We start from the raw sequence: 24,743 nt of genomic DNA on the forward strand, positions 1-24,743 counted from the left end.
AGTCTGCAGGGAATTGTAGTCTCCTGTCCGCCCCGCCCCCAAGCTCGGAGGCCCCGCCCCTCGCTGGCCGGCCGCGGGGCGGGAGGCGGGGCCGTGACCCTGGGCCCGGGTGCGGCGAATCCCGTCCCCGCGAGTTGCCTGAGGCTGGGGCAGAGGTCCAGGCCGACGGCCGGGGTCCCGGTCCCGCCGCCCTGCTGTGCTCCGCGGTCCGCGCTGGGAGCGGGCTTAGCGCTCTGACCTCTTACGTCCGGAAGCCGGACTCCCGGGCTCCCGCGTCCGCCCCGGCTCCGCACTGCTGGCAGCCTAAGGAGGGTCGCTGGCCGTGGTCGCCACTAGGGTAATGGGGCAGATAGGCCAGGGCGGGGGGGTCTAGGGCCCGGTGGGGGCGTGAGGGATCGCGGCGTAGTCCGCGCACACCCTGGGAAGCCGGAGGCCAGAATTCGCCCCTCACCTCGAGCCCGGGTACGGCCGGCTGGCGGAGCCGTGGCCAGAGTCCGGCCTGGCGTGGCGAGCGGCCCTCGCGCCCGCTCCGGATCTGCTGGGGGGTCCCGGGCCGCCGATGGTGCCTGCTGGGGTTGGCCGCTCCAGGTGCGCGGGGCCCCGGCCGTGCGCGGTGCGCTCTCCCCCCAGCTCTTACCTTCGGCGGCGCTCACGGGCCTGGCAAGTTTCCAAACAGAAGACACGCTCTGGCCCCGGCTCCGTCTGCCACCTTCTGCGAGTTAGCTACAAAGTCCCCCCAGCGCTGGACTGGGAAGGAACCGTTTACAAAATTAAGTGCTCACGCGTCGTTTTGTCATCGGTATTTAAATTCAGCCTTGTTTTTTACGTCGTGGGTTTGTTGTGTAAAGTCCCTTTTTCCTCAAAACTTGATCGCGACTTGTGACACAGCGCCTACCTAGTACAGTGCCTGCACACGGTGGCGCTCGGTAAAGATTTCTTGAGAGCACGAGTCACGAGATTAAGTTTGGATAATTCTGCCGAGCCGTTGGGCGCTATAATCTTTAAGGCTGTATGGGTTCCCAAGATCACTCTGAAAATTACAGTAATTTTAAAGCTCAACAAAGTGAATTAAGTCTTTTTCTTGCATTCTCTGTAACAGTGGCCTCTGCTGGATGCCTAAATTAACTTAAAACCCAAGTTCTGTAAATACTCATAGATGCGCCCTTTGGTTTCCACAGAAAGTGTTAACCTTTCAGATTCAAACCTTCGAGTGAATCATTCTATTTTGGAACAAGTTAAAATTATGTATAAAGCTTTATTTTACTTAGCTTTTTATACATGTGCAAAGGACTACACTGATGTACTCATGAATATATTTAGAAATATAGGTCTCTTAAGTAAGGATTTGTTGTTTTGTTTTAGTACGGGTTTTAAAAATAGGGTTTATATTCATACCTAGTGAGACAGCATGCAGGAGAAAATCGACAGCAAATCCCCACCCCCACCTTTTTGCCAGGTGCAGCTGGTGCCTTGACCTCAAAATGTCTTGAAAAATTATCTCTTTAATAGTCTGGTGAATCTAAGGCAAAGACCTCTGGGATTAAACCACCCTGTGGGGACAACCCTTTTAATACTAACAGTTCTTACAGATTGTGTCCATTTCTAATGAGTTTTTCTGAAAAATAGATAATGTAATGGAGTTTCAAATTGTTTTGTTGTTTAAGACAAAATATGTAACAACCTGCTAATATTAAATGAAGATAGCAGGATTCAGAATTGTGATAACCAGACAATTCAGTTAATTACAACATCCCTAACCTTTCTGCTTGTAGGAAAGTCAGCTAAAAGCAGTCAGGACGTTTTCTGTCTTGATTATCAGTGGCTGTCCCCAGTTCCCAGCACAGTGCCCGATCCAGTGCCTAGCCATAAAGTCTTGTACAATGAATATTTGGGTGTTACAGGTAACAGTGTAATGACTTGCTATGCGTGTATAGTTGCTTTGTTTACTTGAATATCTCTTTAGAATAGAGTACCAGGAGTGGGAATTTTACTGGGTCAAAAGGTATGAATATTTTCATGCTTATCAAATCATTGCCAACTTGCTTTACAAATGAGCCTTACCTTTTTGCTCTGCCACCAATAATATTTGAGTGCACCTTTCAGAGAGCATCCTCTCAAGCTTTTAGATTGATACAATGTTTGGTGGTTATGAGCGCTTGCCCATGATGTAGCTCATTTGATCTCAGGCATTCTGGAAGGTAAGCAGGGCAGGCATTGCTTTCCCCTTTTTGTAGCATGGCAAACTCCAGTGCCTTAAATTGACAGCAACGAGTGACTGGTGACAAAATAATCATAACCTTTCAGGTTTTTCTTCCTCCCATTTCCTACCTTTGGTTCATAATGAACATCCTGAATAAATTTACTTCTTTCCTTAGGAGTAAAACTGGATACTGCTATATCATATTTACTTATTATTTATAATATTAATGGTGTATAAAATCTTCCTTTTCTCCTAGTGTATAAAACCTTCATAAAATTTGAGAACGTCATTAAAATGAAATAATGAAACTCCATTTAGATGAAGGAGGTGATATTGGTTAGATGTAAGAGAACAGTCCCCACTAGCAAGTTTAGAACATTGCCGTCCTTTCTATTACTAAAGGTCTGGAAACTTTTGGTGGTGCTTTTGTATCTGCTTGAATCTGAAGAGGTTACTATTTTAAACCTCTGAATCTGTTGCAGAATCTTCACAAACTATTGAGATTAATACTCATTTGGTGAAAGTGGACAGGAAATATGTGCATTATAATCTACATATCTTTGGTATCTGCCAAATTTTAAGAGTAGAATTGAGAACTAAAAATCCAAAGAAATTTAGCCTACAAAAAGTATTATTTTCATATGAAAACTAAAAAATTCTTTTTCTTTTTTCTAAATATATGGCAACAAGAAAACATTAGTTCCTAGTTTTACTAATCCTGGTTATTTCCCAAATTTGCTGGTCAGGGATCCCAAATAATTGATTTGGTAGGTAATTAATCCAACAGAAAACTTCGGAAAGTCTTAAAGTTTACTATAAGTGGAACTGTTGGAAATGCTTGAGGTTTATTTGTAAGTAGCACCATTTGTATTAAGAGTGGGTCGAAAATTGCTTTTCTCTATTGTTTTCACATTTGCTCAGGGCTCTTTAAAGAAATAGTGCAGAAAATATAGAGGAGAGATGCAAATATATTTGACCTCACTCTGGCTTTTGTTGTAATGTCAGATCTCAAGTAGTGTTCAGTAAAGAGAAATGTTCTTTAAAGACACTTCTCAGGAATGTCTCTAGTTCTTGTGTCAAGTAATAGCTGCCTAAATATTGGGTGAGTTTATGGCAACTAGTTCTTCGAGGAACTTTTATGTAAATCTAAATTATTTTGCTTTTGTTTTTTTGTAATAGGATATTTCTGCATCTTGAAAAGAAGATAAAACAAAAATCTTTGGATTAGATGGATTTTTGTCACTTTCTGTGAACTAAAGTGCTTCAATGTCTCTTTTGGTAAGTTTTTGTTTACGTGGATCTGATTTTGTGCTCTCAGAGTAGTTAGATGTTAGTGCAGGGCCACGACTAAAGGCATATTCTGATGGGATATTCTTATGCTCTGAGAAGTTATTTTGACCTGAGTAGCTTTTGGTTTTGAGAAATGAATTAAATTCTCATTGAGATTTTGTCTCTTTCAAAAAGAACTTTTCCTATACTTTTATGATATACTCATTACTCTGATCTTTTGTTTCATACCCACTTTTTCTCATACTTCTGTTGACTTAGATATGCCACTCTCATCCAGTTAGCTATGCCTTGTCCTTTAAGTCTTTCAAAAATCCTTTTTATAAATGTCCATCTGACCAAAGTCAAGCAAAATAGTATTAAAAAATAAGCCCTTTGACTTAACAATTAGACAGAAACATTTGGATCAATGTATAATATGAGGTATAGATGCCAACTTGTTTTCTGTTTGTAATAGATCTATAGTTTCTACTTTAAGTAGCTTGAGGACTTGCATTCAGTCTTCTATACACTGTAATAGTTGAATAGGGAATTTTTATATTAAGACAGTGATCTTTTAAAAAGTGATGGGTGTGTTTATATGATGATTTGTAGTTTACAAATAATTTTATATAACTCTTTTGGTCTTTAAAATTGTGAGAGACTGGCAGAGCAGTGGTATCATCCTCATTGTGAGTTAGCCCAAGACTGCAAAGAATTGGAGCCAAGGCTCAGACTCCTGTCTTCTGACCTACCCCATCAGTCGCCAAGGCTGAGGCAGAACTATGAAGTTAGGAGACTGTGTTGTTAGTTATATGGAAAATACATAGCACGTTTAAATGTTTAAATTAAATATTTTCTTTTTGAAAGGGGAGCTTTATATATGTGGAAAATACTGAGGTGAAGTGTCTCATTCTCTGTAATGGGGATCAGCAAACTTTTTCTGTAAAGGACAGAAAGTATTTGCATGCCATATGGTCTCTGTGACAACTACTCTTCTGCTGTTGTAGCATGAAAGCAGCCATAGGCAGTATATAAATTCATGAAAATGAATGAGTGTGTCTGTGTTCCAACCATATTCATAAAAATAGGTGGTGGGTCACATTTGGCTCATGGACCATGGTTTGCCAACCCCTGCTCTAAAGGATTACTTATAATCCTTTAGAAAACTTATAAGATTTACAATTTTATATCAACTTACAAGCTAGAGAAGATGTCAAAGGGCATTTAGTCTAGTCTCTTCATTTGACAGATGAGGATTCTAAGATTCAGAGGGCTATGTGGTTGTCTTCTGAATTTTTACTTTATTATTTCATAATTATGGATTTTGCAAAAAGTAATAGAATATGATGAGTGATTTATATTAATTCAATTTTTCAATAGTTTTAACTTTAAATTACATTTTTCTGAAATGGTGAAATATTTTAGAATCCTTTGAATCAAAATATTTACTTTTTTCCCTAAATGAGAAGTTTTTGCAACTGAGATAAAGTTGATGTCTTTACTTATGAAGGATTCCTCCCCACTCAGGTGTTACCCTCTATGTGAGAACTAAGCAATGTTTTCAAAAGAGCAGCATAAGTAAAATATTTTCTTTTAGATTCTTTATGAGGTGTAACTGTTTTTTACTTGGCTATGATACTGGATAAAGAAATTATATTCAAAAATATTTTGAGGAGCTTTCTTCTGCATAGTTTTAAATTACTGTGCTGCCTGAAAGAGATTAATGTGTAGATTCTTCATGAGCTATTATATTCACCAGCATCTGATTGGCGCAGTGTGTATATAAAAATGTTTTGAAGGATAAGATATAGCTATATTGTGATTTTTATAACCTGGCAGGTAATGAACATGCTAACATATTTTAGGAGGAGAAAGCAAAAATATTCTGCGTTATACTTATCCTGGCTGGTTTTCACTATCTTCATATGTAATAGTGATCACTTTCTTGCACTGTGAAAATTTTGTATAAAGATGAAATAGAAGTCTATCGTATTATTTTATAAAATGTTTCCTACATTTTAATAAGCCGAGAACATGGATCACAACTCTTATTTTGAAAATAAATTGAGGGCCGAGCCCGTGGCGCACTCGGGAGAGTGCGGCGCTGGGAGCGGCGACGCTCCCGCTGCGGGTTCAGATCCTATATGGGAATGGCCGGTGTACTCACTGGCTGAGTGCCGGTCACGAAAAAGACAAAAAAAAAAAAAAAAAGGAAAAGAAAATAAATTGAGATCAATTTAAGTTTTTAAAGAAATGCCCAATGGTGTCTTAAATTAACTTCTCTTCCATCAAACAAAGTGACAGGCATTATTTAGAGAGAAAGACTCTTTTTATATGCTTGAGTAAATTTTGATGGTTGTGTCAGGGTTCCCCCAAACCACCTGTGGTTTGGTGATTCGCCAGGAAGACTAAAAGAACTTACTTAGCATATAGTCATACAGCTAAGATTTATTAGCAAAATGATACAAAGCAAAACCAGCAACGAGAAGAGGTATGTGGGGCGAAGTTCAGAGGAAACCAGGCATAACTTTCAAGAATCCTCCTTCACTGAAGTCACAAGGGATGTGCTTAATTCCCCCTGAGTTGTGACATGTGAAATGTTACCTACAAGTGAAGCTTATTAGAGACTCAGACTCAGGGTTTTTATTGGGGATTGGTCGTGTCTGCATGTGCCCTCAACTATCACATAACACAACTCTAGCCTCCCAGAAAAAAAGCCAGGTGTTCAGAATAAATCATATAGTTTGTACAAACAGGCACAGTGAGCCATTCTTAGGGAATGATGGAAACCCTCCCAAAATCCAGGTTCCCAGATACTAGCCAAGGGTCAACCTTGTAAACAGGTCTTTCTAAGAATAGCAGTTTTTGGCCTGCTATGTTAACGCTCTTCTGCACAATAGTGTTAGTGATTGTTGTGAAAAATTCAGGGTAAATGTTACAAAAAATATATAAATACTGAGCTTAATGTATAAATGAACTAACTGGTGGTTGTTTTCAATATGACAATAATAAGTATTTTCAAAAACTGTTTTATTATAAATATTATTCACCCTAGAAAACCCATACAAACTTTGCAAAGGAATTGATTCTACAGCTATCTTGACATTGTTAGCTTTTGTTCTTCAAAATGACTTTTACATAAAACAGTGGGAATTATATACCAAATTATTGGGATAGATTGATAAAGTATACAGACTGTAGGAATTCAACTTAAAATAATCAGTAATTTAGGCTAATTTGGAAAGTGACTAGTTTGATTTGAGAGAAATTCTGGCATATTTTAAAAGAAAGGAGGTTTGATTACTTTAAGTAACTGACATAAAGTATTAAGTAGACATGGATGGACTTATATATAGAAAGCCTCATTTGATATTGTACTTTAATCTTTAGCTTAATATTCAGAAGAAAACCACAAAAGTGATGAGTTACAAAATTAATACCAATAGTTAAAATGAATTAATATAACCTCAAGAAAAGAGAAGACAAAGATCAGCAATAGTGCCAAGAAAAATACTACCAGATATGAAGTTTGTCTATTGCTTAACCGGCTGCTTTGCCCTTCTCTCCCATACTGAGTACCTCCATGGTATGGATCGTAGCTTCACTTCTGGGTTCCTGCATGCCACCCTTTTTCTCTGATCCCCACTCCAGTCACCAGACCTTTATGTTTCCATACATCCCCTTTCCCTATCCCGTGACTTATTTTTCACTTACTTTAATGCATTTCTGACTTCCAGGATTGTTTCTGCACTTCACGAACACAAGTTGAATCCCTCAGACCTGCAAAACAGTCCGAAACCAGTATCCATCAGTACTTGGTAAGAAAAAGGTTGAGTACGATTAATACTCCTCCTTTGCCTTCTGTAATACCATTCACTCCTGGTTCTTCTATATCTCCTTTTCTTTACGGTGTCTTTTACTGTTTCTTCTTTCTCCCCCTATTCTCTATGAATCTATAAGTGGCCTCTTCCAGTCTTCCTAAATGGGCTCTCCCTTTTCCTATTGCATCAGTTATTCAGATTTCAGATTGTCCTCAAGCTATGTTAGGTGTCTTGAGGGGACCCTGGCATCAAGCAGAACTTATGATTCTCACATTTTTATCTGTAACCCCAGTCTTTCCTGGACACCAGAATTGTCTATAGAATACCTCCAGTTGGATTTTTCAAAGGCATATCTGCTCTGTTTGAATAAAACCTTAATCTTCTCTCAAATCTTACCAACCCATTGTATTTCCTGCTTGGGCTAATGAAAACCCATCTGCTATGTCCTCCTACCTAACTAGAAACTTCGGAGTTATCCTCATGCTGCTTCTACCTCTATCCCCATATTTGGTTATACACCAAGTCTTATGAGTCTGCCTCTGCAGTGCCCTTGAGTCCAACCCTTCCTTCACATGAGTGCTGCTTTTATTCAGGTCTCATCTCTCACTTGGAATACTGCACGTAGATTCATTACCTCTAGCCCCCTAGACGCAGACAGCCTTCTTCACCACTCTCATCAGTGTTCAGTACTGCTACCAGTACAGGCCTGCTTGTGTCGTTTCCAGCTTAAAAACTTCCATGGTTTCCTAAAACCTATGGGATAAAGTCTAAACTCCTTAGCATGATATAAGGACTTTTAATGGTGCGGAATATGTCTAGTTTCTACATTCCATTTCTTGCTATTGAGTCTTAGCACATACTCTTCTCTCTGCTTGAAATACCCTTTACTTTCCTCCCTCTGAAATTTCTCCTCATCTGTAAAGAATTGGTTCATATATCACATCTATGAAGGCTTTCCACTTTTTATTCCATTATTCCATTATGCTCCCACATATCTTAGACATTCCCATAAATGATACTTACTGTATTTACTCACGATGATTTATGTGTACATCTCTCCAACATGATCTTCATAAAAGTGGGCATCCTGTCTTACTCATCTCTATCTCCCCTGGGGGATAAATGCCTGATTTATTAAATAATATTTAAAGGAACATGCTTGGTAATAAATATTTCTCTGGTATCTTTTCCTGCCCTTAATCCTTACTTTATGCTGCAGTTTTTACTACAGAATGGAACCTGCATTGCAAATGCCTTATTTGCTACAAAATAAGGTAATCCTAGTTAATCCTGCTTATGATTTATCTCATTCCTGTGTTCAGCTGTCTTCATTTTTGTCATTTCACTCTTTATTCTCTAATATTCCAGAGTTTTTTTTAATTACCTGCTCTTTCATACAATACCCAAGTTTTGATTATATACACGTCAGGTTGAGGTAGTACTCAGAGAGTATAGTGACTCTTGTCTCTGAACTGTTACCTAGAGAGAAGCCTAGAACTCAGGAAGCTTCCATAGATGCTGCTTGGATCCTTCAAACCTCTGGGTTAGAGCTGTTTTATATTTTAAGGAGCTAAATCTCACATCTCTATCTGTTATTGGAGTCAGGCTAAAATCTTAAGTGAGGGAAGCAGCAGCATAATCTATCTGAAGTCTTGTGGAGAACTAAATTAAAGACGTTGTGTAATTTAAGTGACACCAGCTGGAAACTGGTGCCCAGTGATTAGAAAAACCTTCCTGGGCTCTCCCTGAGTCATGCTTAGAAATGCCATCTATTGTCTTTTGTTTGGGCAGCTTGTATATTTCTCCATTGGCCTGGACCCTATAGATATGATTAAATTTTATGTTAAAATGTCAGGAGGACAGTTCTGCTTTTCCAAATGATTTGTGTCTCCTGTAACCTCTTAAAAACCTCTGTATCTGTGGAAAAGCCCATTTTCTATAATTGAAAGGCTTTGATGTTTGAGTTGAGATGCTGCTTTTTAAAATAACGCAATTTTAGCAATGCAGTGATTTCTGAAAGACCATCTAGTCAAATTTTCAACCCATGCAGGGAGTTTTCTCTACAATATCTCTGACAGTTAGTTATAGAAATTAAAATTAAAAGAGCTCTATCATAGAGAATAATAATACAGAAAGGTATGTTTCACCATGGTAAAAGTCTGCCAGGATCTCCTCAAAAACACTTCACAGAGTGCTGTTCACCAGCTTGGTTGTTAAACCATGATTTGGGGTCTGTTCCTCAGCCTGTCATGATCAGAAACTGGATTTAGTCAGCAAACCTATAATGAATCCATATCTCAGCATCAGATCCACATTAACCAAACTCATTAGACTGACTTATAAATCCCGTCTCCCAGTGTCACAGGAAATGGTACCTGGCATCTAATCATCAGTCCACTCTTTGCTTATAGCAAAGTTCATGGGAAACTAAATCATATTTAGAAGCAGTTTAAATTATAATGGAGGACTAATATCAGGTGTCGAATACGTGAAATTTATACCACAATACTTTCTTCTGTTGTAAGAAAACATTTGTGAGCATCAAGTCTTTTCTTTTTCTAGCCTCCCGTCTGCTGACTGTTCCCTCCTTACTTCCAGGTCTTTGATGTACGTCCCCGTACCTCAGATACTGTCAGTGGTGGTCACCCAGCCTCTGTCTGAATATATAATAGAGAAGGGATGATGGGAGGAGGCAGCTTGATGCCTGACCCACTGTTTGGTGGTACCAGTTACTGTGAATTTCTTACTCTTAACTGAAATCTGCATCCTGTAGAGCTTCTATCTGTTGATCTCAGCTTTGCTCTCTGAACAACTGTATTTACCCTTCTACATTAATCTTTTAGTCACTTGAGAATAGTAACTATATATATTCTTAATATTTTTTTTTCCAGATTAAGTATTCCCAATTCCTTGAGTGTTGCCAGACTTTCACTGCTCTGGCAACACTGAAGGAACATGGTTGGCTTTCTCTGTGCATCACCATTTTGCAATGTCCCTCTTAAATTGTGGTGGGTCAGTAATCCACGGTGCTCTGAGTACTATCTAATTATCTCAGAATACAGTGAAATTCTTATCTCTTTCAGTCTGCTCATTTTGCTTCTGTAAATATAACTCAATATTGTGCTTTTATTTAACCATCCCTGGCATACTGTTGACTGAAACCTCTGGGTCATAAACCTGGTATCCTCAATTTTGTATTTAGGCCTTTTTTTTTTTTAACTTAAGTGTAAGATTTTGCACCTATCCCTGTAAAATTTAACTGATCTGGGCCCATTCTTTCAGTTTCTTAAGATGATTCTGAGTCCTGATTTGTTTGTTCAATAATTAGCTATGCCTAGCAATGCATAATGCATACTTTTTTTTTTTTTTAAAGCAGGTCTTTTGCATCATCAGGAAGTCATTAAACTGTTTAACAGAACAAGGAACCTGCCATAATGTTTGCTTTCTAGTTTTCTAACTAGTCATCAAATCAAAAAGAGAAGTAAAGTTAGTTTGGGATGATTTACCCTTAGTAAACCTGTGTTGTCGTCTTGTGATTACCATGTACTATGGTTTGGATGTTTCTCTTCAAAAAACTCATGTTGAAATTTGATCCCCAACGTGGCATTGTTGGTAGGTATGGCCTGGCGGGAGGTATTTGAGTCATGGGGGTGGATCCCTCATGAATAGATTAATGCCCTCCCTGGGGGGCAGGGTTGGTGGTGAGTGATTTCTTGCTCTGTTAGATCTCAGAGAGCTGGTTGTTAAAAAGATCTTGGTACCTCCCCTCCCCCATCTTTCTTGCTTCCTCTCTCACCATGTGATTTCTCTTTGCACAGGCAGGATCCTGAGGCCCTTGTCAGATGTAGCTGCCCAGTCTTAGACATTTCAGCCCTCAGAATCATGAGCCAGATAAACCTTTCTTTTCTTTATAAATTCCCAGTCTCAGGTATTCCGTTATAACAACATAAAACAGACTAATATACCATGCTTTCCTAAGTGCTCATAATTCATCTATCTAATAATTTGATCTCAGACTTTACCTGACAGCAGCTTCAAGCTTTTTGCTCCTTTGTAGTTTTCCTCCTTTTTGAAAATTGGGTTAATGTTTAACTGTTTCCATTCTGGTTTCTCATCTGAGTTCTACCATATCTGCAAACTTAATATCCCTTGGCCTGGATGTGTGAACATATTTAAAACAACCTGTTTAGAGCTTTGAATACTTATTAACAATATATGTGCCCTTTCTAGTTTATTTATTTATTTTTTTGGTGGCTGGACAGTATGGGCCGAGCCCTTGACTTTGGTGTAATAACACTGTGCTCTAATCAACTGAGATAACTGGCGAGACTCCTACTTTAAAGATCATTTCCCTAATGGAGCAGATGGAAGCAAAATAGAGGCTGATAGCTCTGATTTTTGGTCATCTCTAGGTAATGTTAAGCCATTTTTTCAAGCAGTGAACTGTGTTCAGTTCATTATGTCTCTAGCCTTCCTGACAGGCTCATAGGTTGATATCATTTTAAAATTTTTAGGGGTGGGGGGTTCTAAAAAAAAAAATAAATAAATAGAAGTTTTAAAAATTGTTATATGCTCTTTTTTCTGTCTTTTATATGTGTCCTTTAAATCTGAGTTTATCTGAAGACTACCTGTTCTCAAGAAATGAAATTGATTTATTTAGATTTCTTTTCTCTTTTCATTGGGATTATTTCCAATTGTATAGTAGAATTTCTTTTTACAATCTTTCATTCCTCTTGAACAATATTCACCTTTATTCATCTTTAGTTAGCCATGGCTTTTAATTTTTTTTTTTCTTCTGTTCTCTTTAAAGTTTAAGGGACACATAATCCTCCTGTCACTCTTGCAAACCCCATCTCTTTCTCCTGCTTAAAAAGAGTCAAAGATGCAAAAAGTAGTTAGCACAATTCCTATCACATAGTAATGTTATTTTTTCTCTTTCTTCCCACCTTGGAAGCAGTAACAAGATTCCTACCATCTGCTGGTGCCTGTAAAAGCTTCTAAGTGTCCTTTGGGATATCCTGATGGCTATCATATGACTCCAGTGGCTTAGGCCTCTTTCTCTTGCATGCATGTTATTTTACTGCCACTGTATTCAGGTGCAACCTAAGACTGTGACTCCAAAGCAGCCCATGAAACCTCATACTGGTACATGGTCATTCACTCAGGAGGTCTGTATGTTATTCTTCTATCTCCTTAGGTTTGTTTTTCTTTCTGACTCTCTTCTGATTCATTTCATCTTGTGAGAAAACTTCTTCAGCAATTTTAACAGGCTCCAGTGTAGAAATTATTTCTTTCCTGTTAATACCTCCACTAGCAGAGCATGTACTTTGTACAAGAAATGGTGACCTGATGACCATTTGAAGCAAGAGTACAAGCACAGAATATTCTTTGTAGGTCCCTGCAGCCCTTCCCTTGTTACGTTTATTAGATACCATGAAGAATTAACAGCCATGCTTAGCAACTTCTTTTTTTTTTTAAAAGATGAACGGTAAGGGGATCTTAACCCTTGACTTGGTGTTGTCAGCACCAGGCTCTCTGAAGTGAGCGAACCAGCCATCCCTATATAGGATCCGAACATGTGGCCTTGGTCTTATCAGCACCACACTCTCCCAAGTGAGCGAACCAGCCATCCCTATACAGGGATCCAAACCTGTGGCCTTGGTGTTGTCAGCACCACACTCTCTGAAGTGAGCTAACCGGCCATCCCTATACAGGGATCCAAACCTGTGGCCTTGGTGTTGTCAGCACCACACTCTCCGAAGTGAGTGAACCGGCCATCCCTATACAGGGATCCGAACCTGTGGCCTTGGTGTTGTCAGCACCACGCTCTCCCGAGTGAGCCACAGGCCGGCCCTGTTAGCGACTTCTAAAAGTTTTCCTGGAAATGACACTGCACAGTATTCCTTGCTGTCTGTAAATCTGCTTTTTCTGGTCTCTCCCCCTTCACAGGCTGACAGCTTTCTAACTAACATCAGTTAGTAATGGGTAAATTTCTTTTAGATGTTAAAGCAGTCTGTTAAGCTACTTTTCAGTGCCTTCCTAATGAACACCTCAGTGTTGGAAAATACAATATCAGTGTTTTATATTGGGGTAATGGGACCAAATTGGGGGACCAAAATAGTTTATACTTATCTTATTTTCATCTTTTAAAAAAATGCAGGTTGATGAGCCAACCCTTTCCTGGTCACCTCCATCCACTAGAGCCAGCGAAGTGACATGTTCCACTAACGTGTCTCACTATGAGCTCCAAGTAGAAATAGGTAATAATCTTGGATTTCATGTAATTGACCTTTTACTACTAGAAATGAAACTGATGACAAAAAGATTATTTCGTAGGCAAGTCTTTTTTTGTTATCATCTGCAGCATAAAAGTAGATATTAATTGTGTTAGTCAAATGGATTCAATTCATTTCATGTCTAATTTAAAGTAATGGCCCAGATTTTTTCAAGATTGCTGTCTAGAATTTTTACTTTTCCTCTGAAGAACATTTGGAGGAGGAAGATACTAAATAATCTAAATGCTTATTATTTTTGTCTTTATTGTGGGAAGCTTCTAATTTTATGGGTATAATTTATACTGGATATAAATTAAAATCAAATTATGTAAATCTTTTCAGTCATAGTCCTTTAATCAGATTATTTTCTAATTTAAAATTAGACAACAATCACAATTCCTTGAACTTGTTAAGATAAGTGAACAAATATGATGTTGATGGTGGGGGTAGTGGGGGGAGAGGGAGGTGGAAAAGGAGGAATTGGTAAAGGGACATGAAAATCAACTATGTTGTATATTGATAAATTAAAAAAAAAATTCAAATCCAGGGACGAAAACAAAAACAGAAACAAAACAACAGTTGAGGGTAAAATTCAAAACAACACTTGAGGGTAAAATTCAACCAATTATAGAGAAGCTATGTTAAGAGCAGTGGTTAGTGCCAAAAGACAATGGGACAATGTGTACAAAGATCCAGGAAAAAAGGACGACCAAAGAATTTTATGTCCAGCCAAGCTCTTCTTCACAAATAAGAGAACACTGTCATTCTCAAGCATGCAAAAATGCAATGAATATAACATCTATAAACCCTTCTTGAAAAAGCTACCTAATGATGAAATCTCAGTAGTCAATAAATAGATAAAAACAAAGGACCTCAGATATGAAAGTTGTGCTAAAAGTCCTAGTGGTGAGCACATGATAGATTTAAATAAAAAACTAAGTCTATATAACTATGAGAACTATGAATTCTCATAGAGTTATGGAATAATATAAATGTTACAAATCTCAACAGTATATAAATAATACTTTAATTGACAAAATAGAGTGATAGAGTGGGTAGAGAGATGTGTAAGTAAGTGAATTTTTTTTTAATATAGTAGGGAGTAAGTACTGCTGTCCAAATTGAACCATAAAATTGCTCTAACCTCAATGTATTTTTAATCTTTATTTCTTAACACTCTAGGAAATCATGTCTTACATGTGGAAGAAATCTAAACTTCAGAACTCTTTTGGTTTCCCATGTTTCTTCAACCAATTTCACATAAAATTAAATTTAATATTTTATTTTTAAAAAATTGCCTAAAATCCCATTTGTAGAAGAAACCTTTCTCAGTTAAGTGTGGAACAGGATGGGTTATTGTTTATAGTTTTTATATGTGAAACATTTACTTTGAATACTGAGAAGCATCCATTAAACACTGCCAAGCAGTGACTACGTTAGATGCCAGGGATACAAAGCCGTGTAAAACACTTGAGGAATTCACATCATGTCTGGAAGATGAACACATAAGACAGCTTTGTTTTATGCACTGGAAGGTACTGTAGCGGAGATACATGCTGTGCGTTAGTGGAAACAGAGAAGATGGAGCATCCAACCAACCACCTCTGGGAATCAAGAGAGATGGCAAAAGGGGGCTGGATCCTGAAGAATGAGGCAAAGTTTGCTAGATGTGCTAGTCAGGGTTTTTGTTACACACAACAGAAAACAATCCTGGCTAACTTAAGCAGAAAAGGAATTTTTGAACAATATCACTAACTCACAGAACTGTTCGCTAGAGAAACAGACTCGGAAGAAACTAAGAGAAGCTGGGTGACTAGGATGGGGCCATGGACTAGGAGCAGCCCAGTCAGGGTACTGCCTGGTAGGGTGCCCGCGCCCCAGACATCACTCCCCACTACACTGAGCTCTGACTGCCCATCCTCCAATTGGCCAAGTTTAGGTCCCTGTTATGCCAGAGTCAAGGAGACCAAGGGAGAATAAGGATCTGACCTTTTCTAAAGTAGCACATGGTGGCAAATTTCCCAGAATTAGAAAGGGAGTTCAGATGGTGCCAATCTAAAAAGGGAAAAAAATGTTTACTTTAGTAAATGACTGAGGAAGGATTGTTAAAGGGCAATAGCATACAGCTCCTCTGTGACTGTAAGTATGAATAAGGAGACAGTAGGCAGTGGTAGGAGATAAACCTGGAAAGGCAGGTTTGTAATACATTGTGAAGGACTTCAAAAGGTGTTTGCAGAATTTTGGATTCCTTCTATTGGCTCCCACAACTTACCCACTTCATTACTCAAATGATGTAAGGCAGAAGTTTGGAATTTATCCTCTGTGCTGGGGAGACATTGTGGAATAGTAGTGATGGTAGTCATAGCATCTAACAGGCATTATGCTGAATACTTAACATGTACATTTTCCATTTAGCTCTTTACCACTTCCATTTTGTGGATGAAGATACTGAGGCTGTGAGATAGTTATAGCTAGTGATTTGAAAACAGAATTTTCTGACTGTAGGGTCTAAGCTCTCAGCTGCTACACTGTAATACCTTCCCATTGATAAAATGCCAAATTTAGAACAACTCTGACAGCAGTCTGGAAGATAGATTAGAAGAGTGGTTCACAGCCAGAGGTATCATCCTTGCTACCTGTGTCTCTTTAAAAATTGCAGTGCCTGTATTCCATTGCATAGCTATTGAATCAAAATTTCTGGAGAATGGGGCCTAGGCAAAGGCATTTTGAAGTAGTTCCCTCAGTAATGCTGGTGAGTGCACCGGTTGAGCGTGCAGGGCAAAGGCAAAGTGAAGGAGTCACTGTGTATATCCAGGGAGAGTGGACAGGACTTGAACTAAGGCAGTGACGCTGACACTGGAGAGGGAGGTGAATTTGAGATAACTTCATTTCAAAGATAAAACTGACAGAATCGTGACTGTGGAGAGAGGGAAGGAAATAACATTATGAATATTAGTTTTAATTTGCATTTCTCTATCTTGAGCATCTTTTCATATGCTTATTGGCCATTCCTATATTTTATTTTGTGGATTGCCTATTTAATTCCATGCCTGATTTTTAATTGGATTGCTTATCATCTTATAGAGTTGTAAGAGTTCTTTATATATTCTGGATAGAAGTCTTGTCAGATATAGGTATTGTTAATACTTTGAATCAGTGGCTTGCCATTTCATTTTCTAAACTGTTTTTTGAAGAGCAGAAGTTTTTAATTTTGGTGAAGTACAAATTGTCAGTTTCTTTCTTCTTTGGTTGTTAACATGTGTTTTATGTCTGATCACAGGAAGAGGATTTGACAACTTGACTTCTGTCTATCTCGCACGGCATACTCCTACAGGAACACTGGTAACTATAAAAATTACAAATCTGGAAAACTGCACTGAAGAACGCCTGAAAGCTTTACAGGTAACAATATGAAGAATATTATACATTTAGTGTAATGTCTATTTGAGGAGATTTTGTCTTTAAGAATTTTTTTCCCCCAAATTAATAGTTCTGTTAGGGAAAAATAGATTTCTTTCTTCTAATTAACATGCAGTTACAGAATTGGAAAGAATCCTTGGAAGCCAGATGCATTACATGAAAGAAAAAATATATTCAAACTTTGGTAATTACTATTAATTCCTTCAAATGAAAATCATATTCAAAGTGCTCGTCTGGAGATTTACTGTACCTCTCTTCAGTCCAATCACAAATAGTCATCATAAAGGGAAATAGAAAAAAACAAAAGCAAACAGTTTCCTTTTCATCCAGTGAAGCAAAATTAACTTTTGAGTTGATAAATTTTAACAACTGCATTTCAGGTCTATTATAATATGATTATCCCTGTCACTTGTCATTTCTGATATAAAGGGAAAAAGGATCTTGTTTTGATATTGTCCCAATTTTTAAAATATTTATATGTGCACATGTATATTGCACAGAAAAAAAAGACTGGAAGAAACCATACCAAAATGTTAACAGTGGTTCTCTCTGTGATGTGGTGTTAGAAGTGAATTTTAAGGGTATGACCTCTGGAGTCAGACTAAGTTCACATCCCACTTCCACTTCTTGTATTGACTATGTGCTTTTGGACAAATTTTCTAACTTATTTCTAAGTGTCATCTTCTGTAAAATGGGAATCATAATATCACATACTTCATGGAGTGGTTGTGAGATTTAAAGAGATGGAAGAACTAAGAACAGTGCTTGGTACTAATAAGCTCCCTTGAGTATTAGCTGCCACTGTTGCTGTTATCTTAGTCATGAGAAAAAAACGAGATTGTTTTTAAATGTCTTGTCTCTTATATGTTCATCCTAGAAAGCAGTGATTCTATCTCACTTTTTCCGGCACCCTAATATCACAACTTATTGGACAGTTTTCACTGTTGGCAGCTGGCTTTGGGTTATTTCTCCATTTATGGCCTATGGTAAGAAAACTGGTTTTACATAAAATAACTCATCGTTTAGCCTGGATGCTATAATTACAAAGATGAATGGGGTTATAGTTTATGATTCACTACTTTTATTTACTTTTTTTGGTGGCCGGCTGTTACCAGGATCTGAACACTTGACCTTGGTGGTGTCAGCACCATACTCTCCCAGCTCCGGCCAGCACATGATTTACTACTTTTAATTTATAAATCTAACGGCCGATTCTGGATTTCATGATATATTTCTATATCTGGTTCATGTTGAATTTTAGTCTTCAGAAAAAGTAAAATGGGTATGATAATCATTGAAAACACCACTGCTTCTCCAAGAGTTCCATGCCTTTGCACAAGTATCCTCTTCCCTTCAAGTTTCCTTTTCCTCCCTCGGTGGAGAGCTATTATTATTTTGCAGGCAGAAGCAGTTTTTCCACCTGTGCACACCGTCCCTGTCCCCGTTAAACTGCACTGTAAACTTATTTCACTGTACTGTAAACATCTGTGTGCACATCCCTCACCCTCACTGGACTTGTGCTTCTTGAGGGCAGAGATCATTTATATGTTCTTCATTTTGGTGTCCCCAGGTGCTTACATAGTACTTAGCACGAAGTAGTGGTCAGTCAGTGTGCTGAATAAATAGTGGATTCTAGAGCTTTGATTTTTAGGACACCTTTTGTGAATTGCTTCTGGATTAAAAAAATATGTACACACACATACATACCCAGTATATTTTTACTCAGTAATATTGAAAAATGTTAATTCTCTTTCCTAGTCTCTGGTGTCTTTAGAAAAAACTCTTTTAAAGATTCTTGAAAGAAAATCACCTTTGCATAGGAAAGTGGTGAGACTCCAAAAAGTAACAGATGAGTTCATATTTATGGCTGAAAAGAACATTTAAAACATAACTGGAAGCAAAATCACTTTTAGTGTTCATCTAAAGATTTCAAGGCTTTCTTTCAGGTTCAGCAAGTCAACTCTTGAGTACCTACTTTCCTGAAGGAATGAGTGAAACGTTAATAAGAAACATTCTTTTTGGAGCAGTAAGAGGGTTGAACTATCTGCACCAAAATGGCTGTATTCATAGGTATTTACTTATTTGTATTTTACAGAACAAAAGAATTTTAATGGAAATCTTGTAGGGAGCATTTAGCAAGGAGCAGTTTATGTGATAGAAGGAAGGGATAGGGAACTGGTCAATGAAAATTGAAGGAGGAAGGGGCCAATAGTTATGGTGGATGCTTACATTTTATGTCCATTCACCAAAAATGTTTAGACCACATCATCTGTGCCAAGCATTGTGCTTGGTGCTAGGGTAGAGCACCTGCCCTCATGGAGCTCAGTCTCAATCTAAGGAGGGATATAAGAACCTATATGTTCGGGGTAAAAGCTGTAGGGAACGGGATCCTAGTTAGCTGGGGTTTTTTTGCATTTTGGTGGGTGTTTTTTTTCGTTTGTATTTTAAAGCAAATAAAGAGCTTCTTTATCTGCTTTTTAGCTTATATCATATTTATATTTATATCATATATGATACATTTATATATATGATATATTTATATCATATTTATATCATATTGTACAAATTGTAATTAAACCTTTCTTTATTTCTTAAATATTATGCAGCACCCTGAGATTATTACACTTAATAACAGTTCTCTTGTTACCAAATTGTAGATGTAGAAGTAATTAGCTGAATGCTAACAACAGTGCTGTTCTAAGATATACTGAGACCTTGTTTTGCTTTTTCATTAAGTTACTTTTAAATAAGCTGGCTACTTTATTGTTTATTTCAATCTCCTTAAAGCTTTTTGTCTTACTTACTATTTGTAGTTTTTTAGCAGCATTCTGGTTACCTGAGGATTTCTAAAAGACTGTATTCTAATTAATTGAGGTTTTATTATACATTACCAGTCTATTGGCCATCCTTCTCTGTAAGTTTCCACATTCAGTGTTTTGGATGAAAAAACAAGGTTATTTTATAGTTTATCTGACAATTAAAGGAAATTTTTATATAAGACATATCTTTACAAATGATGTTATACCAGGAGAGGCTTTTATTGGGTAGTATTACATTTAACTTTAAATTTTAACCTTATATTTCAAATATTATTTAATTAATTTTTTTAGGCTTCTCTTTAGGTGTTCTGCACTAGCATCCTAAAGTAGGAAATTAATAATTTGATTCCATTCCTGTTTTGGAAAAAATATTATCAATTCCAAACATGTAACCTCCAGTTACATTTTTTCTTGTTCTAGTACTATATTAAATTGCTGAAAGAATTCCTGAATTCCTTGCACATTTTATGTGTATATAGCACTGCATATCATACACTTATTTTATAAAGAGTATTTAACTTCCGAGAGAATACATGGATTTGTTCTGACCATCTTTTTATTCTTTCTCCATTGGCCGGTTTCCTAGTACTTAGGATTGTTTCTTTTTGTTCTAGGAGTATTAAAGCCAGCCATATCCTCATTTCTGGTGATGGCCTAGTGACCCTCTCTGGCCTGTCCCATCTGCATAGTTTGGTTAAGCACGGACAGAGGCATAGGGCTGTGTATGATTTCCCACAGTTCAGCACATCAGTGCAGCCGTGGCTGAGTCCAGAACTACTGAGACAGGTCAGGTGTGACCCTTGCATTGGGTTGTCTGCATCTCGAGTGTCTTATGAGTTTGACTAAAGGACCGTTGTGTCCTTATATTTGGATTGGTGAATGGCCTATTGCAAGACTTTTTTTCTCTTTCTTGTCAAAATTATTTTAGGAATTTTGAATTGTATACCGTATATTAGGCATATCTTGATTTCTCGCTTGTGGGTTTTTTTCCCATTTTTGTTCACCGTCCTTTATCAAAAGAGCACATATATGTAACTTTTTGTGAAGTTATTTGTACTAAAAGACTTCACATTAATTGTGTTTTACAGGATTTACATGGATATAATGTGAAGTCAGATATTTACAGCGTTGGGATTACAGCATGTGAATTAGCCAGTGGGCAGGTACCTTTCCAGGACATGCACAGAACTCAGGTAAGTGCTACTATATCCCTGAACTAGTTGCCTTTCAGAAGATCTCTTACATTGTAGATAATTTCTGTTAAATATATTGTTTTAGACTCTTAGAAGCTTTATTATTATTATTGTTGTTTTAATATTTTGCCTGAAAAGGATTGAAGGAAATTTTTCTTTCTTTTAGATGCTGTTACAAAAACTGAAGGGTCCTCCTTATAGCCCATTAGATATTAGTATTTTCCCTCAATCAGAATCCAGAATGAAAAATTCCCGATCAGGTGTAGACTCTGGGATTGGAGAAAGTGTACTTGTCTCCAGTGGAACTCACACAGTAAATAGTGACCGATTGCACACGCCATCCTCAAAAACCTTCTCTCCTGCCTTTTTCAGCATGGTACAGCTCTGTTTGCAACAAGATCCTGAGAAAAGGTAATATTGAACACTTCTGAGTAGCACAAGACATACATGTTTTATATTTTTTTAGAAGCTTTTTAATATTGCCCTTCCCATAAAATTTGTCTCTTAACATTTTGATATAAAAATTGTAGTCTAATCTATATTAATCAATGCTAAGAACATGTAGAGGCAATAAGCAAATGGGAAGAATACTAGATTCAAAATCACAAGAGTTGGGCTCCAGTCTCAGCCATGCCATTTCCTAGTCAAGTCACCTTATAAAAACCAGTCACTCTTTCTGGACATTAATTACTGCATTTATGTTAAGACATTTTAGAAATTTCCATGCAGTATAAATATGTAAGTTGCTGCTATTATACTAATACCAGTTATTATCATGGGTAACTATAGATTAGCATTAGTATTTTGGAAACAAGTTGTGTGTGTCTTATTTACCCTTTTTTTAGCCCCTTAGTGCTTAGCTTACTTCCTTATAAATAGTATGTGTCCAGTAAATGTTGAGTATGGGTTTATTGAAGGATACCTCTAGAATTAATTCCTTCCATTAGTGAAAATTGGAGCTAAAAATTGGGCTTCTGGTAAGTATTCTTTTTCTTTTTCTTTTTTTTTCCTATTTTTTTTTTTGGCAGCTGGCTGGGATGGGTCTTTTTAATTTTTTAGTTTTGGGTTTTATAGCTCCAACCCTAATTTCTAATATACCCATACACCTAAAATTTACATTCTGACGTTCTGTATTTTTATAACTTTTTTTTTTTCAGGCCATCAGCAAGCAGTTTATTGTCCCATGTGTTCTTCAAACAGGTGAGCTGATCTGTTGTGTGTTGTCTTGATCTTGTTAAGTACTATTAAAAAGTCACTTCATTTGGTTGGCTTAATGGGATAATTTGGTTACCAAGATTCTTATTAATAACTTTCTTACAAAATAAAGTTAAAAACAAGGAAAGAGTTTTGGTAGTTCAATTGTAGACTTTCAAAAATGTTTCAATTTTGCAAAACAAAATGAGTAAAAACAAAGTGGACTATGATCATATGTTACTATATGCTCAGTGTATATTTTGATTAATTTAGAGACATTTTCTGTTTCTGTATTGGCTAGAAATGATGAAGGGGCAAAATAATTCTGATCAAAAGCAGTTTATTTGGCTCTTACTTCCTTCTGTTTTCAGATGACCAGAATCAAAGTCATTTTTAGGGAAAATACCTAAAAACAATTTTAAATATTTTTAACATGGTTTCTTTAAAAGTTATTTATTGGTAACAAAACTGATGTATTGAATTTATGTACCAACAAGCTTACTTTGAGTTTCTTTAACAGATGAAAGAAAAAAGCCAAGATTCAATACTTTCACTGTTGCCTCCTGCTTATAACAAGCCATCAATAGCACTGCCTTCAGTGTTACCTTGGACTGAGCTGGAATGTGATTTTCCTGATGAAAAAGACTCAAACTGGGAATTCTAGGGCTGCCAAATCATTTTATGTCCTATATACTTGACACTTCCTTCTTGCTGCTTTTTCTTCTGTGTTGCTAGGTACAAACACCAGAATTATACTTGAAAATACAGTTGGTGCACTGGAGAATCTGTCATTTAAAACCACTCTATTCGAAGGGGCCTGAGATTATAGTCCCTCTGGTTACCTCAGAGTGCTATCACAACTCCAGGGAAACAACAGAATTATTAATCTGGCTACAGTTAGTGTCACCTGTTCTTGAATTTTTTTCCCAAGCTGTGACTAACTCTTCCCTTTATCTCTCACTATAATTTTTGAGCCACTTAATTTTTTTTTTTTTTTTTTTTTGGTATTTTACTGTCCTCTTGGGAATGAGCCCACAGAGGACAGTGCTTCGAAGTACGTCTTTTTCTTCCAGATTTTCTAAACTTTTTGATCAGCTATTATTAGCCCAACAGCCTAGTTTATCCTGGTACCAAACCCTTTTTTGGTAGAAGGGAAAATGTTTAAACTTTCCTTTTTTCTTCTGTTAATACTTATGGTAACATCAAACTGAGCCTCACTTACGTTAAATGATTCACTTGAAATATATAGGGAAGTTGTAATTTGCTTTTTTTAAAAGGGGGCTAAAGTAACACTTTTCTACCTGTGTGAATTATAGATCCTAAATTCATGCACTCCGTAGGACCTCAATAAAACATTTATTGAATTGTGTTTATGCTTTTATTTATTTTCCTTGAGTGGTTTGACAGAGCTAAAACACAGATTCTAATTTGTCTTGCGAAGAGAAGCCCTTTCTCATTTATTTACATAACCTAGTGAATTGGGGACAACCGAGTATTTGACCTGACAGTGGAAGCAGAAGTTGTTCTGGCCCTTTATATGATTATTGCTTCTTTAGGGGGTACAACGTATAAGGGCATAGAGGTCTTAATTAATGGTATTATTAGTGAAATAGAGATGCTGTGTCTTAATAAGATTAAGTAGGTGGAGCTGTGGTAAATTGGGACCTACCTCAGTTGATTTTTTTAATCTATACAATCTTATTTACATTACATTAAAAGTTATTTTTAAATGATTGTCTTAAGACTAAAAAAATTAAAACCAAAAAGACAATACACAAATTATAGGCAATTTGAAACACAATCCTTTTCATATTTATTGGATAGACACCCTAAAGAATGAAGGTTTGGCTTACTCCATCAATTAAACCATCAAAACCTGCTAAGGTAAAAGCTGAAGATGAGGGAATTTAGAATGGATAGTGCAGGAGGGAGAGGATGAGGACCACTTGAGGCCCTGAGAGCAACTGCAGTGGTGGGGGCTGTAATTTATCCCACTAACGTCTCCCTCTAAATTTCCCCTCAGCAAGAGTCCCACAGGATTCTCCTAAACGTGTTTAGTGCAGAAGGTGGACCACGGAGGCCTCTGTGCCTCTCACATTTCCTACTGTGGATGTATTAGGGTTCTCCAGAGAAACAGAACCAACAGAATGTGTATGTATATGTATATGTAATCTACATGTATATTACATATATACATACATAAACAGATTTATCATAAGGAATTGGCTCATGTGACTGTGGAAGCTGACAAGTCCCAAGATCTGCCGGGTGGGTCAGCAAGCTGGAGACCCAGGAGAGCCGGTGGTGTAGTTCTAGTCCCAAGGTCTTCAGGCTCAAGACCCAGAAAAATCAGTGTTTCAGTTTGACTCCACAGCATGGAAAAGCCGATGTCCCAGTTCAAAGGCAGTGAAGCAAGAGGAATTCTTGTGGGAGGTTCAGCCTTTTCTATCCAGCTCTTCAACTGACTGGATGAGGTCAACCCACATTGGGGGAGGGGACAACCTGCTGTAGTTAGTCTACCAATTTAAATGTTTATCTCTTCCAGAAACATC

The 24,743-nt window shown here is 37.5% G+C and overlaps 2 protein-coding genes across 2 annotated transcripts in view; one reads left to right on the top strand and one right to left on the bottom strand.

Moving 5' to 3' along the window:
* Nucleotides 1-693, bottom strand: part of TRAK2 (trafficking kinesin protein 2) — a 57,600-nt gene extending 56,907 nt beyond the window's left edge. Inside the window, exon 1 of the mRNA XM_063099389.1 lies at nucleotides 638-693. The gene's annotated coding sequence lies outside the window, so the exon portion shown is untranslated. The remainder of the gene's footprint in view (nucleotides 1-637) is intronic.
* STRADB (STE20 related adaptor beta) lies at nucleotides 81-23,559 on the top strand. Its single transcript, XM_063102575.1, has 12 exons — nucleotides 81-337; nucleotides 3,380-3,478; nucleotides 7,207-7,287; nucleotides 13,451-13,550; nucleotides 16,846-16,967; nucleotides 17,863-17,971; nucleotides 18,932-19,055; nucleotides 20,419-20,590; nucleotides 20,893-20,997; nucleotides 21,164-21,408; nucleotides 22,155-22,197; nucleotides 22,712-23,559. Exons 2-12 carry the CDS (start codon nucleotides 3,467-3,469, stop codon nucleotides 22,853-22,855), a joined length of 1,257 nt encoding a protein of 418 aa, XP_062958645.1. The 5' UTR covers nucleotides 81-337; nucleotides 3,380-3,466; the 3' UTR covers nucleotides 22,856-23,559.
* Nucleotides 23,560-24,743: the final 1,184 nt, after the last annotated feature.

The sequence above is a fragment of the Cynocephalus volans genome, chromosome 1, assembly GCF_027409185.1.
Source record: "Cynocephalus volans isolate mCynVol1 chromosome 1, mCynVol1.pri, whole genome shotgun sequence".
NCBI lineage: Eukaryota > Metazoa > Chordata > Mammalia > Dermoptera > Cynocephalidae > Cynocephalus > Cynocephalus volans.